This window comes from Aotus nancymaae, unplaced genomic scaffold (assembly GCF_030222135.1).
Source record: "Aotus nancymaae isolate 86718 unplaced genomic scaffold, 86718_ANA_hifiasm-v0.15.2.pri h1tg000059l, whole genome shotgun sequence".
Taxonomy (NCBI): domain Eukaryota; kingdom Metazoa; phylum Chordata; class Mammalia; order Primates; family Aotidae; genus Aotus; species Aotus nancymaae.
Window position 1 is genome coordinate 10,579,658 of NW_026988473.1, and position 15,343 is coordinate 10,595,000.

The 15,343-nt window shown below is 44.1% G+C and overlaps 1 protein-coding gene across 8 annotated transcripts in view; it reads right to left on the reverse strand.

Annotated features, from left to right (window-relative positions):
- Window positions 1-15,343, reverse strand: part of LOC105718582 (syntaxin-3) — a 141,329-nt gene that overhangs the window by 91,692 nt on the left and 34,294 nt on the right. For 4 of the 8 annotated variants that reach the window (XM_064364860.1, XM_064364858.1, XM_064364861.1 and 1 more), the window contains exons 5-9: window positions 14,519-14,586; window positions 12,613-12,721; window positions 11,682-11,755; window positions 11,335-11,469; window positions 9,291-9,401 (exon numbers count right to left, since the gene is read on the reverse strand). In XM_064364860.1, the coding sequence (XP_064220930.1) occupies window positions 9,291-9,401; window positions 11,335-11,469; window positions 11,682-11,755; window positions 12,613-12,721; window positions 14,519-14,586 (497 nt within the window). Of the gene's footprint in view, window positions 1-1,719; window positions 4,157-7,372; window positions 7,487-9,290; window positions 9,402-11,334; window positions 11,470-11,681; window positions 11,756-12,612; window positions 12,722-14,518; window positions 14,587-15,343 lie in introns of those variants that run through there. The other 4 variants (XM_012454319.3, XM_012454316.2, XM_012454320.3 and 1 more) reach the window with 4 other exon arrangements.

The following is a 15,343-nucleotide window of genomic DNA, read 5'->3' on the forward strand; positions in this document are numbered from 1 at the left end:
GGGTTTCACTATGTTGGTCAGGCTGGTCTCAAACTCCTTACCTCAGGTGATCCACCTGCCTTGGCCTCCCATGATGCTGGGATTACAGGCGTGAGCCACTGCACCCAGCCTGTAACAGTTTCTTACACTTATATTACTGACCAGCAGTTTCAGCTAGCGACACAAATCAGGTGAGAGGTGAAGTGAGTGATAACCTCATTTTACCTTTCTCACCTGACACCTTTATCTGTTCTTTGTTATGGTTCACAGAGTGTGCCACTGATGTGAGAGGTCAGTCATACTATAAACCTGTTTCTTTTATTTTGTGGGCCTGTATTTAGTTATTAAACCACAGTCCTGGGGCCAGTCATATTTTCCACAGATTAAGTGGCTGTTGATAGAAGTCCACCATCACCACCCATAGAAAAAGCACTTTAAAGTTGATGTTGTGGTAATGGGGGGAAGGTTGGTCGCATTTTTGCATAAATAGATCAGCCCATTCCCAAGCAGCTTTACACAGCCTCTGATAATAACAAACCATGTTCTCATTGGTACCCGAAAGAGTTTAGGAGTCAAACCCAAGGATTTGTCCATGACTGAAGTAAGAGCTTAATTATAAGTAAGCAGATATTTGAGTACCTGTAAGCAGCAGGCATTGTGTTAAAAAGTGGGGACACAGCAGTGAGCAAGATAGGCATGTGCCTATCCTTAGATAAACTTCACTTTTAAGACTACTACTGGAGCCTGAAAGAGGAAACAGATGTAAGGTGGTCAAAGGTGAGACCTAGAAGAGCAGAAGTGCCCTGACTTGACCAACTCACAGCAGTTCAAGTAAGAACCTGTTGAGTTAGGTGCACTATGATATCTGCCCCTTCACAGCCGTGCTGCACGTGCAGGCTCTAAGTTTCACTTCCTAAAGAGGGACCCACTCTGCTTTCTTCTCTACCCTGCAGTCCTCCTTTAAGCCATCTGCCTAATCAGCTATGTATCTACTCCCTGTCCCTGTCCTCCATCCAATCTGTATTTTTATGTTTGTTCTTCTTTGCATACTTCTTAATAAGTAGTTGATTGATGCCCTGTTTTCTAAGAAGTTTCATAATGGAAAGAGGAGAAGCTGATGAGGAGTCTGCGTGGAGAAGTGATGGTACCACAGAAGTGGAAGGAGGATTACAAATGCCAGTCGACCAATCTGTGAGGGCTGTGGGAGATAACAGAAAAATGAAGGGAAAAAAATCATAGATTATATAGCATGGCGTTTGTGGCTGGGATCACCAAATCCCTCTTACACAGGGGTAAGGGACTATACACAAGGCTGTGTTAATTTTCATTAACCTTGAAAGGGAAGAAACTTAATTCGAGTTTACTGTGTGGTTAGCCCTCTTCCAAAAAGTTCAAGATGCATCTAATGCAAGAACTACTTCTTGTTCCTTTTGCACTTCCAGACACCAAGGCTCAAACTATTTAGCAGGAGTCAATATCCTTGACCTGTACAAAGCATTCTGCCATACCTGGTTACAGGACAGATCGCCACCTTCTGTCTTCCCCCTCTCCTCCTACAGACTACCTGATAACAGTTCATTCTTCGCTCCCTTTTCTGTCTCTGAGACACCCCTTTCCTTAGTTTTCTCTAACCTTTATTAGCACCTAATCCCACCCAGATTAAGGCACCTAGAGTGCCCCCAGGACACAAAGGTTTCAAATAAGTAAAAGAAGGCCTGACCCTCCCCACACATGGCTCACCTTTTTCAGGCAAATATGCCCCCAATGGTGGAAGCTAAGATGATCGCAAGGATAATACAGCAGATCATGATCATGATCTTCTTCTGCTCATCCAGACAAGGAAAGAAAGAACACATGAGAAACCACCGCAAAAGCGTTCTGCAGGAAGGGAGACAATTGCATGTGGGCATGGAAGAGGGTATGAAGGAAGAGAGCAACAGAAGGACAAGGGAGATGGATCTGGCTTCTAGAACCCAAAATGTTCATAGAAATGTTATTTCTGGTGAGAAATTCAAAAATTAGATCAGGGTCACAGAGGATGTCTGGTATGGTCATTCTGCCTTCTAGATAACATCATGACAGATCTCCCCCATTTCCTCCTAGAGCCAGATACTCTCAAGGACTAAACCAAATTCTTCTGGAGGAACACCTCAAATCTGAAACACAAACATAGTGACACTGTATTCTGTGGGAGTTAAACCATGTTCAAAAATTGAACTTTTGAACCATGGCTTAAAAAGATTTGAACCGCATTCTAAAACCTGAATTAAAATCACCACATGGTGGCACCAAATCACTAAGTGTTTCTACACAGAGATAGAGCCAGAAAACTGTTTCACAATCAATATAAAGTCATTTTTATTTTTAAATTAGCAATAAAATAATCAAATTTACATTTAAAAAATATAAACAACAACAACAAAAAACCCTTCACATGTTGTATTCCAAACTGTAAGCTCCAGGCCTCCATGTCAGAGGGGAGCAAAGGCCTTTGGTGATCTTGTCTCTTGTTGCTAGAAACCATGCACTGTCTGACATCATAGCCGTGGGCAAGAGAATATCCCCTTGGCTCTGTCTGAGTGCTGGATTGTGACCAGCAGTAAGTAGCCTTCGCAAAGGAAGCTAATGGATAGTGCCTCTATTAAGGGTGCTCACGACATCCTAGAAAGCATTAAAGTCAAAGCTGAAAATATACATGGTACCCCAAATCAAGGAGACTGCCAGAGACCAGCGGGGGATCTAAGGGATTTTACCACTGGGTTAGCACAGACTTGTGCTACACTTGAAGATTTCCTGGCGGCTGCTGCTGCTTACATGATAAGAATTGGGTGAGACAAAGAACCTGCCAAGCTCATTAACCCAGTAGCAAGAAGAGGTCCTGTGTAGCCTCTGGTGTTCCCCAACTGACTCAGCCCTGCAGATGGGACATCCTGTAGGCCACATAAATATCAAATTACTGAGGGACGTTCTCAGGACAAGCCTAGCACAGGCAGCATGTGGGGAAGGTTGTCAAAAAATTATACTTTCTGTCTGCTAAGCAGAAAAACTCAATTGGGATCAGTTTAGCTCACTCCAGAGTTCTCATTTTATTCTCCCAGTACTCATCCAGAAAACAAGTTTCTTGATGATATGGGAAAATCACATTTCCATAGTGATTCATTTGCAGGTAAGCAAATGTCCTTTACCCAATTTTTATCCTAGCTCAAAGTTGGCTTTTTTTTTTTTTTGAGGTCATAGTATCTTCCATTTTTATTTCATACTTCCTGAGAGACACACGCATGTGTACAAACATCTCATACACAATTAGAATACATGTGGAACACATGAGTGAATACACCAGTGTCATGAAATATTTCCAGAGCTTAAGATTCTAGCACCTCGTCCCTTACCCAGTTTAAAATCCCTGATTATTTTTGGCCCCAAGGCAATAGCTTCACAAAGCATCACAGCAATTTCTAAGACTCAGACATGGACACAAATATTCCATACCCTCAGCCTTTTGCAAAGCATAACCTCAGATGACTATATCATCCTGATCCCTCGAGTGAATATGAGAGACTACAACATACAGAAAAATCAAAGTTGCCCTCCAAGCTGAACAACTAAGAGCTTAATTTAAGGCTGAATTTCAAACAAGTCAGCTCTTCAGACCAAAATGACATCTGCCAGTCCCTCAAGTTTTCAGGACATAGAGACAACAAACAGGACTGGCATCCTGCCAGGTAGAAGACTCAGATGCAAGCCTTATTGTTGCCAAACTTAGAAGAATCCTTCTGCTTTGTTGAAGATACTCCCCTAAAAAAAATACATTGCAATTTCTGGGAGAATACTCCATGAGGTAGAAAAATACAGCACCTTGGGAGGATCTCCCAGGGGCTTTCCCAGATGCAAGGCAAAATCTGACACAGGACAGGGAGGAAGGAAGCAGGGTGGGTTCACACAGTCCAGGAGAAAAGGTACTTGAGAGCTGGTGGGGCAGGAGGAGGCTCTGAGGAGAACTCAGGGTCGCATCAGGTAGATCTCATTCCCCCAGGGCTAGATTGTTCTGAGTGTCAGGTCCAAGGGTGGTCACAAGGAAACAAAGGAATGGGTTGCACTCGCTCTCAGGAAGGCCATTCAGACTCCATTCTCATCTGAAGACAAGGGTGGCCATGCCAGGCTGGAGTGAAATCAGTTTCTAGGAGGCAGGAAAAGGAGGAGCTGATCAGTACACAGGAAAAAGGCAAAGGGCAACAGAAGAAGTCATCCACAAACCGAGAGAAGGTGGGGAGGAAAGCCCAGAACTCACTATGAAATAGACAAACCTAAGACAGAACCTGGAGTTAAATATCCCACTGTACAAAGAACACAAAGCCCTAATGTGAGAGGGGAAAAAAAATAGAAAAGCCTCTAGGCCTTTTATAAGCCTTCTCACAGGCTGTCCACACCCATGGAAGGATGTGGTGGGAAGGAACAATCCCTAGTGAAAACACCTGCTCTGCAGGGCCCACAGCAGCACTCTCCTGAAGACAGGCTGCAGGAGCTGCTTTCTGGTTCTCAATCTTCATGAACTCCCTGCTGCCTTTCTTTTAGAAAGCAGAAGGGCACAATGCGAAGCATATGGAAAAAGTTCAGGGGTCATATTATGGCTGCTCCACCTTATGAGCTATGTAGCCTTGGGCAAGTTCCTTAACTTCATTGCTCTTTCCCCATCTGTAAAATGAGGATACTATGATCCTAGACCAAGCAGCTGGCACAGTACTAGGAAATATAAACACACTGTCTTCCTTCCATCCTGTTCAGAGACCTCTCTCCCTTGGGTGACATGGAGGAAGAGGGGAGTCCAGACCAAGGCAACAATCAGTCTTGACTTTATTAGGGAACACAGAATAAACTACAATAAAAGCAGCTTAACAACTGCTCAGCAATTTAGCATGTTAAATATAGAGTTAGTCAACCAAAAACAACATATTAATTAGTCTGCTCCTCTTTGAGGAGTTACATCCTCAAAAAATGATTCATACACATTCTGAAGTCCTGGAATTAGGAATAGAAAGGGGCACCATGAATTTGCATATCATATTTCATCCAAGGATATGGGATAATAACAAGTATTGTATCTTTCTAAAATCTCAACATCTATTCCAATCAGATTGTTCAGCGCCAAAACAAAATTTAAACTTCACACAAAAAAGTCAAGTGCTAGTCTCCAAGTGCCAGAAAAAAGAGGGGGAAAAAAGAAATTAACCAACCACCTGTCTATGAGAGGCTGTTAATCTCACTGTTGCTTACTTTTCAAGATGAAGTTGAATATTCAGTGCTATAATAAGCTGACTTTTAAACCCTCTGGTCACATGGAAGGAGGAGGAGTAAGAAGAAACACACTGAAACAAATATAAAGGAAGGCACAGCTCTGGGTACTGCCATGGTATTATGTGCCAAGTCTTAAAAATGTTTATGCCTATTATCTCAGTAATCCAACTCATATGAGTTTGTAATAAAGAGAAACTTTCAGTGAGAAAAATATTAAATAAGATTAGTCACACTGTCAGCTATAGCAAAATAACATAAACCTCCAACATTGTGAAAATGTTAAATATTTGTGAGTATGGCCACAATCTCGTGTTGACAATTAGATTTACAAAAAGATTTTAATGCTGTGGAATGATGCTTATGATTTTGTAACTGGGCACAAAACTATGGATAATATCTGAACTATGTAAAACTATGTCTGAATGTGTAAATATGCCACAAGGTTATCAGCAATAATATTAAAAGTTGACTACTTTTATTTTCTCTGTATTTTATAGGTCAGTTTTTTAACAATACATGCTATATTTTATTCAGAAAAAGATTTTTAAAGTCACTGGCTGGGCACGGTGGCTCATGCCTGCAATCCCAGCACTTTCGGAGGCTAAGGCAAGCAGATCACTTGAGTCTAGGAGTTCAAGATTAGCCTGGATGACATGGCAAAACCCTGTCTCTACAAAAAATATAAAAGGTATCTTGGCTGGTTGGTGCACACCTATACTCCCAGCTACTCAGGAGGCTGAGGCAGGAGGATCACCTGAGCCTGGGAGGCAGAGGTTGCAGTGAGCCAAGATCACGCCACTGCACTCCAGCCTGGGTGACAAACATAATGAGACACCGTCTCAAAAAAAAAAAAATTTAAGTCACAAAAGTCTTCAATTGCATATGTGGAGTAAAAAAAGAAAAAAATAATAATTAAAAAGTCACAAAAGTCTTAATAGTCCCAATAGCCAGATTCTTGATATGCTCACTACTATTAAATGCGATTCAGGCTGGGCGCAGAGGCTCACGCCTGTAATCCCAGCACTCTGGGAGGCTGAGATGGAAGGATCACCTGAGGTCAAGAGTTCAAGACCATCCTGGCCAACATGGCAAAACCTCATCTCTAACTAATATAAAAATGAGCCGAGTACAGTGGCATGTGCCTGTAATCCCAGCTACTCAGGAGGCTGAGGCAGGAGAATCACTTGAACCCGGGAGACAGAAGTTGCAGTGAGCCTAGATTATGCCACTGCACTCCAGCCTGGGTGACAGAGTGAGACTGTCTCAAAAAAGCCAGTGATTCAGTGATATGTCTATCATTTTTAACTGTTTTCAAAAAAATTAATAGTCTAAATTTTAACATCACTATCCTCTAAGGTTCTCCAGGCTTTATAGGTAATGATAAGGGCTACCTTCTTTTACAAAGAGAAGCTAGGTCCCCTATTAGCTGTGTGAACTTGGCCCTGTTATTTAACTTCTCTTTGACTGAGTTTCTTTGTCTGTAAAATGTGCATCATACTGTATCTGTCTCATAGGATGTTGTAAGGATTCAATGATACATGTATAACGTGTTTAGTACATTGTCTGGTACAACGCAACACTCAAAAGTGTGTTAACTATCATCATTTAACACCCAACCAATCAGCAACAAAAACAACTCTGCAGACCCAAATTCCAATTGAGAGCTTCATTTACATTGAAAAGGATACAGAAAGTAACGCCCAACATCCATGAAAATTAGTAAGAATTCAGAAGACAGACCCCAGATCCAAGACAGACTCCAGATCCAATGTACTCAACTTAGGAGCATGCTTCCTGAGTAAGGGGAGTTGAATAGGGTGCTCAGGTACACTGGGAGAAGTGGTGAGAAATATGACAAGACAGAGATTGGGGACAGAATCTACAGGATAGGAACAAATAGAGACCTCGCCCATGTACTGCAGCCAGAAACCAAGAATAGAACTGTAAGGAGATAAAGAATCCACAGGCTACTGAAAAGTTTTAGAAAGCTCAGTGTGTCCAAGGACAATCATAGTGGGAAAGAAGAAGAATTTGAAATCCCAAGCTAATTTCCTCTTGAGGAGCCAAATCCAGAGTCCCCAAGAACCATTCGTTTACTTACATTTCAGTGCAGCAGCCTCTTAGGCCACTCTTATTTCAGCCCAACGGAAAGTCCAATAATCAATGCTAAAATGCCCAGCAACACAACTACTACCACAGTGATAATTATCCATTTCTGGAGAGAGGAATAAGACAAAAACAAATTATTACAAACAACCAAAAAACAAAACAACTCATCCAAAACCTAACCCCTGTCACCTCTACATAGAAAATATCTTACCAATCTGATGAGAAGCCAACATCTCTACATACAGACATCCTTCTAGGATACTTTATTTTTAAGACAGAGTTTTTCTCCATCACTCAGGCTAGAGTGCAGTGGCACAATCATGGCTCACCACAGCCTCAACCTCCTGAGCTCAAGTGATCCTCCTGCCTCAGGCTCCTGAGTAGCTAGGACTATAAGCATGTACCACCATGCTCAGCTCATTGTTTTATTTTTGTAGGGACAGAGTCTTCCCATGTTGCCCAAGCTAGTCTCAAATTCCTGGGCTCAAGTAATCCTCTCACCTCGGCCTCCCAAAAGGAAGGCTAGGTATGGTGGTTTATACCTGTAATCACATCATAGGTATAAACCACAACACCCAGCCTAGGACATTTTACATTTTTTTAATTATTTACAGGCTAGCAATGCCAGCAGAGGGAAATATGAGACCACTCTCAGTTCTCAGCTCTCAGCTCACACTGAAGTTCTGCATATGTGGACAGATATAATCAGAACCACTATCATGGAGTCTCTAAGAAGCACTTGGCCAAGATAAAAAGTGGCTGGCTGATTTTTCCCTTTTTAAGAGGGAATGTAAAGGCATTTTTGATAGAATCCTCATTTCCTCCTTTTGTCCATTTGTCCCCTAAAGTACACTTCTACCTGTCAGACCCAGTACACTGCCTGGATATGAGAAAATACCATCCATTCTGGATTCACCATGTCAAATAACTTCCCAGTCCCCTAAGCAATAGGTAAAGTTGGAAGAAAAACAAAGAACAACGGTATCAGAGCCCAAGAGAACTAGTCAAAGGAGAAAAGTCTAAAAAGCAGAAGCCACCAGAGCTGGATACCCACAGTCATGAGCCCAGAAGCCTAGAAGTCCTTAAGCAGGAGGGGCACCAGAGGGTGGGCAAATATGGTGGTGTGGTAGAAAGAGAATGCCTGGGATCTAAACTTGAATCCCAGTGCCTCTACTCACTAGGTGGCCTGAAGTCAATTACTGAACCCGACCCTCAACTGTCTCCTTTATAAAGTATAAATAACAGGTACTCCATCAGCTATAAGATAATGTATACATAGCAGTTAGCATGGGCCAAGTACAAGGTAGAGAAAAAGAGAAGGGAGGCAGGGTTTGGGAGCCTGGAGTGAAAGACAATGAAGAGGGTTTCTGAACAGAGAAGTCAAGCGTAACATCTGAAAGTCTCATGAGCTAAGTCCAGGAGAAGATCAGCAGCAACACGTGGGCCATGCATCCATCCTACAGAACTGCCTTTCAAGTGTGGGTTCCTGGGGAGATAGCTTGTGAGCCAGATCCATGCAAGGCACACCTGAGAAGGAAGGGCAGCCAGCTGGTATCTAGGAAAGGCTGAGGGAGGGGTTGACGAGGCCACAACAGGGAGGGAGGCGTGGGCTCAAGGACACAGGTGGGGATGGCCAGGGAGAGGAGAAGCTGGTAAGAGAGCTGAGACTAAGGTGCTCACCCTCCGGGCTTCACTCTGATACTTGACAGCCTTTTTGGTATCTGCCACAGCCCGCTCCACGAAGCCCACTGACTGGTCCATGTTGTTCTCAATACGGTCAATCATGGATCCCTTTCCCCAGATGCAAGAGGTGGCGGCAGCAGAAACAGAGATAGGGAGAGGGAAGAGAAAGAGCGAGACACAGCTAACCAAATGGACTCTCTTCTCTGAAGGCAACAGGAGAGTCTCACCTTCCGGGCCTGACTCTGGTATTTCACAGCTTTTTTAGTTTCATCTCGTGCCTTCTCCACGTGGTCCACTGTGTGCATGACATTCAACTCTATGTTATCTAACATCTCACCCTGCAAAGAACAGACTCTGGTCACACCCAATGAACGCCCCACCACAGTCCTAGCCAATGTGGGGAAGGGATTCTCTTTCTTCCCATCTTCAGTGGTAAGAGGAGAATCCAGAAACCTTGATGCATGGCCTTCCACAGCACACCCAATCACATTTTCCATGGGACTACCTGTGGCTCCTCAGTCCTTGGTGGTGGGTTGGGGTGGCGGTCACTTGTTCAAGAAGCATTCACTGAATTTTACTACTTCTCTGTGACCAGCACTCCACCAGGCATCCAGAACATACTGTCTAGATGCCTGGTAACTACGTATAAATACACTCTGAGGTATCCCTGGACAACCTTTTTTATTTATTTTTCGCACTTAAGCATATGGAGAAGAACCAAAATAAGGATATCTCATGTTCTTAGGACATCACCAGGATGCTGGCCTCTTCCTGGTCATTCAGACCTGAAGCAACATCATTCTGCCTGAATTGAGTACATTCACTAACTGTAGAAAAGTGCCTGACACACAGTACGTGCTCAATAAGGAGCTAAGATGGGGAACATTTGCTTTCTCTAAGTTATTTCCAGGCCCTCTAAGTGAGGGGTTTACTTAAAGGTAAACCCTCTAAGACACTGGGTTTACCCAGGCTATTTGGTTATATTTTCCCTTCCAGACAGTGGTCTCTTGAGAAGATTCCCAACCATTTCCTAGCAATTACTTCCTGACAGGGAAGTTTAATCATTTCATTGAATCTTAGGCGTCTTAGGAATTCTCCTCAACTACCCAGACCCTCCTTAACCCTACTCTTTCACTTTATGGCAGTCTGTAAACAGAACAAGGCACTTACCATCACTTGAATCTCAAGCCAGTTCCTCGGCAAAGCAGTGTGGGGAAAAAGAAAAGGTGGGATGGAGGGACTTGAGAAATGGTCTCGGAGGCCAGTGGGGAATCGGGGAAACCACCCAGGCCCTCAGCAGGGAACCAACATCAAAAACCAGTCAAGTCATGCTCGGGTTTCAACTAGGTTCTGCAGTCTGCCTACTATGGAAACAATTTTCTCTCCTATCCAGGTGTCAGAGCAGCTGGAAGTTCATGGCAACAGTGCACAGCACCATGACCCTGTGGCACACTTAACTGTCCTGTAAGAACTGGGAACCATCTGCCTACATGAAACTAGCACCCTATGCAGGCAATCCAGAACTCTATCCCAAGCAAGCATGCCTGGGACAAAGTGAGCTGTCAAACTAAGCACCATGAGTGTTGTGAGTCTTTCTGTAAATGCTATTTTACTACTCCTTCATTCATGTTGTCTGCTCTGTGCCTTAGTGAAAGGTGTCAAAATTTTTAGAAAAACACAAACAGGAAAAACAAAACAAAAACTTCTGTTAAACCTAAGCTTTCCCTGTGAACCAGAGAAAAGATCACATTTTCAATGTCATCAGTGAACGAACTAGTCCATATCAGGAAACTGTTTTAAAGCATCACCATTAGGAACCTTCATCTCTGATTCTTAAAAAAGAAAAGAAAGAAAAAAGACAAATCCTGGGATGACTACTTGAGCCTGGGAGGTCAAGCTGCAGTGACATATGATCATGCCACTGCACTCTAGCCTGTGCAACAGAGCAATACCTCACCTTAAAAATAAATTTAAAAATTTTTAAATCTGGGGGAACTAGGTAATTGACAGAACACATCAACCTCTATGTCAACTATCAACGACTGCAAGGCCAAAAGGACAGGCAAGAATGAAAAGGCCAAGATCACCCAAAGTGTCAACGTTCAATTTGAATGCACACTTTCCCACGGAATTCTGTTTCTCTTTTATGCAAATTCCCAGTGGTTCTCCCACCCTACCTCACTGGCTTCCAGTATTCCTTTCCTCCCTATTCTCCAGAGACCCTGAGCTTTCCTCTCCTCCCTCCCCACGCTGGGACTCACTGCCACTTACCTGATTCTCCACCAGCATGGCGATGTCCATAAACATGTCATGAAGCTCCTTGATGCTGCTCTCCAGCCTCACAATGTCCTTGTGCCGTCCCTCAATCTCACTGAGGGCTTGCTTGGAAATCTGTGAGTCAATGATCTACAACAGGCCACACACAGAAAGACTGTCAGCTACCCCTGCAAGAAAGGCTGCCCCTGTCAACAGCCCTCACACACACTCCTGGGGAGCTCCTTGCCTCCCTGAACTCCCTGCACCTGCAGCACCCCCTCCACCTGCTGGACTGCATGAGCTCCACAGTGGCCTCCCTGCTCATGAGAGGGATGTGCTATCCGAGCACACAGGGCACTCACCCCAGAAGTGAAGATGGCTGGGTTGCCACTCTCCAGCATCTCCTCCAGCTCCTCATCTGTTGTCTTTTTGCCGGCTTTATAACAAAAGAAGCAGAGCATCAAATATAAGATCACAGTGAAACACCATTTGATAAGGTCCCTGAAAACTAGGAACGTGACTTCCCTATAAAGACCATGGTCTTTACAACACTCCCCAATTGCCTCCTGACTCATCTTATTTCTCCCCTAATCCAAGCCATCCTTAAACATTATCAGCAGTTACCTTCCTAAAGCACATTATCTCATTACATTGCTTCCCAGCTCAGAGCATTTCTTTGCCCCATTCACTACACTATGGCGTCCAAGGCCCTCATAACATGCCAGTTCGTGGGCAAGCCCTCCCTCAATCCATCCTAACCTTAAGTTACTCCAGACACACCCTTTTCCCAGACCCTGGACAACCTGCCACTCCTAAACACACTTGCTCTTTCTTGATTACATTCATACCATTCCTCTCACCCAAAGCACCTTCTACCCCGAAGGGCCCTGCCTTCCACATTACTAAATTCCTAAAGGGTATGGCTTTATTTATTTCTCTATTCCTCCCAGCAACTTACACCACACTTTTTATTTCATAAATGTGCTTTGCTGTCAAACAGACAGCAAAATGATACAATGAGTCCACAGGAGAGCAACTGTTTGGCAAGCAATTCCCTTCTATATAGGAGAAGATGCTGGACCCCATACAATAAAACTACTTGGGCCTGATAAACATGGTGTCACCTTTCAGCCTACAGCACAGCATTCAGGATATGCCAGTGCGACAGTATCTGCCCTTGACTTAGGCACAAAGTATGCATGCTGTTTGCTCTCCCAGGGCCTCAAAACTTGGGATGGACAACCAGGTGGCAGGAAAGGTGGAGGGCAAACACGCCAAACCTCAAGCACATACTAATTTCGAGCTGCCGCTGGATTCGCCCTTTGCTGCGTTCTCGGAAGTCCACTTGAGCTTCATTGTATTTGGTCATCACCTCCACAAACTTCCGAGAAAGGACAGAATGCTGTGGGATGATGTAAAATGCAGTCAGCCCCCAGTGGTTCTGTAACTGTTATGGAACCCCTCCCCGTCGCCACATAGCCATCTACAGTAGCACTGGACTTGGAATCGACCAGGTATCAACCCAAGGTTTTTGTTTCCTAGCTCTGCGCCACTGGGAGAGTCCGCTGCCCTTTCCAATGCATGGTTTCAGCACCAGTTTACTGAAACCGGTTTACTGCTGGCGTGGCAAGATAATTGTGAGGCCAGCGGTCATCTCTAAATCTCTAAGCCCTACAGCCATATGGACTAGTAGCATTTTTGTGGCACAACGCTTGCATTCCAAAACTGTCAGATTCCCTTCCCACATGTCATACTTACCAAAGATCCTTGAGTTCTTACCATAAACTTATCTCCCCAACTTCTATTGCTTCTAGGCAGATGTCCTCTCAACAGCCCTGGAAGCCTAAGCTAAAACCTTCCTAAGAATTTATATTCCTCGCTCACCTCTTAGCATCAAGCCCTACTTACTGGTTTTTCCTTTGGAAAATCACCAATATTTATACCTTTTCAAACCCACTACCACCATGCAAATTTAGACCAACACCATTGCAAAAACCTAACTAGGGACCTTCCAGTCCCCTGCCTCCTTCCCACTTGTAAACAGTTTCTGAATGGCTACCATAATAATCCTCCTAATATATTGCCGCCTGAAGCAAATACCTGTAAGTTACAACATCAGATCCAAATTCTCTAGACTGCTCCTCAAAGACCTCTAGAATGTGGCACTACATTATCTACTAAAAATTATGTGCCCACTATCCCACAGCAAACCTTTTTCTCCAGAAAGCCTATTATCTTCATGTCTGCCCCTTATGTCTACCCCCGACCACTACCAACCACTGCTGCCAACACACATACACATGTACACCCTACTCCTGCCCCTGTACCTCTCAGAGAGGGGAAACTGCTTGCTGAGCCTGCTCATGTTGGCACTCTGGCCCAGCCTCCTCTGGCAACCCCCAATTCTTCCTGAGATCTTTGGATGCTGAGAGTACCATGCATGTGTCTTTTTTTTTTTTTGAGATGAAATCTCGCTCTGTCACCCAGGCTGGAGTGCAGTGGCACGATCTTGGCTCACTGCCACCTCCGTCTCCCAGGTTCAAGCAATTCCCCTGCCTCAGCCTCCCGAGTAGCTGGAACTACAGGCGTGCACCACCATGCCTGGCTCATTTTTGTATATTTAGTAGAGATGGGGTTTTACCACATTGGCCAGGCTGGTCTCAAACTCCTGACTTCAGGTGATCAGCCCACCTCGGCCTCCCAAAATGCTGGGATTACAGGCATGAGCCACCGCACCTGGCCACATGTGTCTTCTTATCCCATCCTCCTGCTTGGTCTTAGATAATAGCTTTCTATGCCACTTGAATGGCATGTCAGTTCTTTAAAGACAAGGATCATATCTTTGATGACCCTTAAAGTGCCTAGCTCCAAACGTGACAACTAATGACTAACAATTGTTAGAGAGAAGATACTAATTTCCTCTCCTGTAAAACAAGGAAGCACACTAAATCCTATGCTGTACTCTAGGAAGCCTGAAGCAGCTCTTCAGGGGCCTCCTTAGAGAAGAGGGTACAAGAGAGGGGCCAAAAGGGCTGGACTCTGGCCCTGATCCCTATTTCAACCTGGAAAGTTCCCCTCTACCAGTTCTTAAAACTGAGTTTCAAATAAGGACTGTATTTAAAAAAAAAAATCCCTCCACAGTTAAGGAAAAATAATAAGAGACTGGACTAGATAATCGTTAGACCAGGAAGAGTCTTACCTGGGATTTCCGAATCCGAAGGTCTGCCGATGACCTGACCTCATCTTCTTCAATATGCTTCTCCATGCCTGAAGAGGAGAGGAAGGTTATATTCACAGTCTATCTCCTCCTCCAAGAAACGTGCTGTTCAATAAAACTTCCTCACTCATTCCCACAAACCCCAGCCCATGGAGATGGAACAACAGGTAGGTGTCACGTCAAAAGGTCATCTCCCAGGTGAGCCACAGGACATGCATTCCACAACCTTTACAACGACCAGATTTTAGCATAACAATTAACAGCAGGGGTTTTGGTCACCAAGAGACTTAGGCTTGAATCCTTGCCCTGCACTTACTAGGTGTGATTTTGAAAAAGCCACTTAACCTCTCTTAATGGACCTGTTCTCTCATCTGTAAAACACAATAACAGTCCCTCCCTCACAATACTAATGTGAAGATTAAGTCAGAAGACACACAAAGTGCCTAGCACAGTGGCAGGTGCACTATCACTGTTATTCCTGGAATCTGCTGCTAATGACCTCTCCAGTTAAAATAGTTACTGCAATTTACTTGAGGGGAATAAATGGTAAACTGGGCTAAGCAATAATGCTTTCTTCTCTGATCAATAGCATGCATGCACCAAATACACTGGGCAAGAATGCAGGCCATCAACACAGAACTAAGTAAATCTTCTGGGCCCTGGAAGAATTGAATCTATGACAGTAGCTTCATTGAACTATCCTCTCCCAAATGGGGAGAGTGAGGGTATGAGAAGGTAGTATGCCTAGCCCACCAAGCAGTATCTGTAGACTGAATGATATCTCTTGCATCTATATATCTCTAAAAT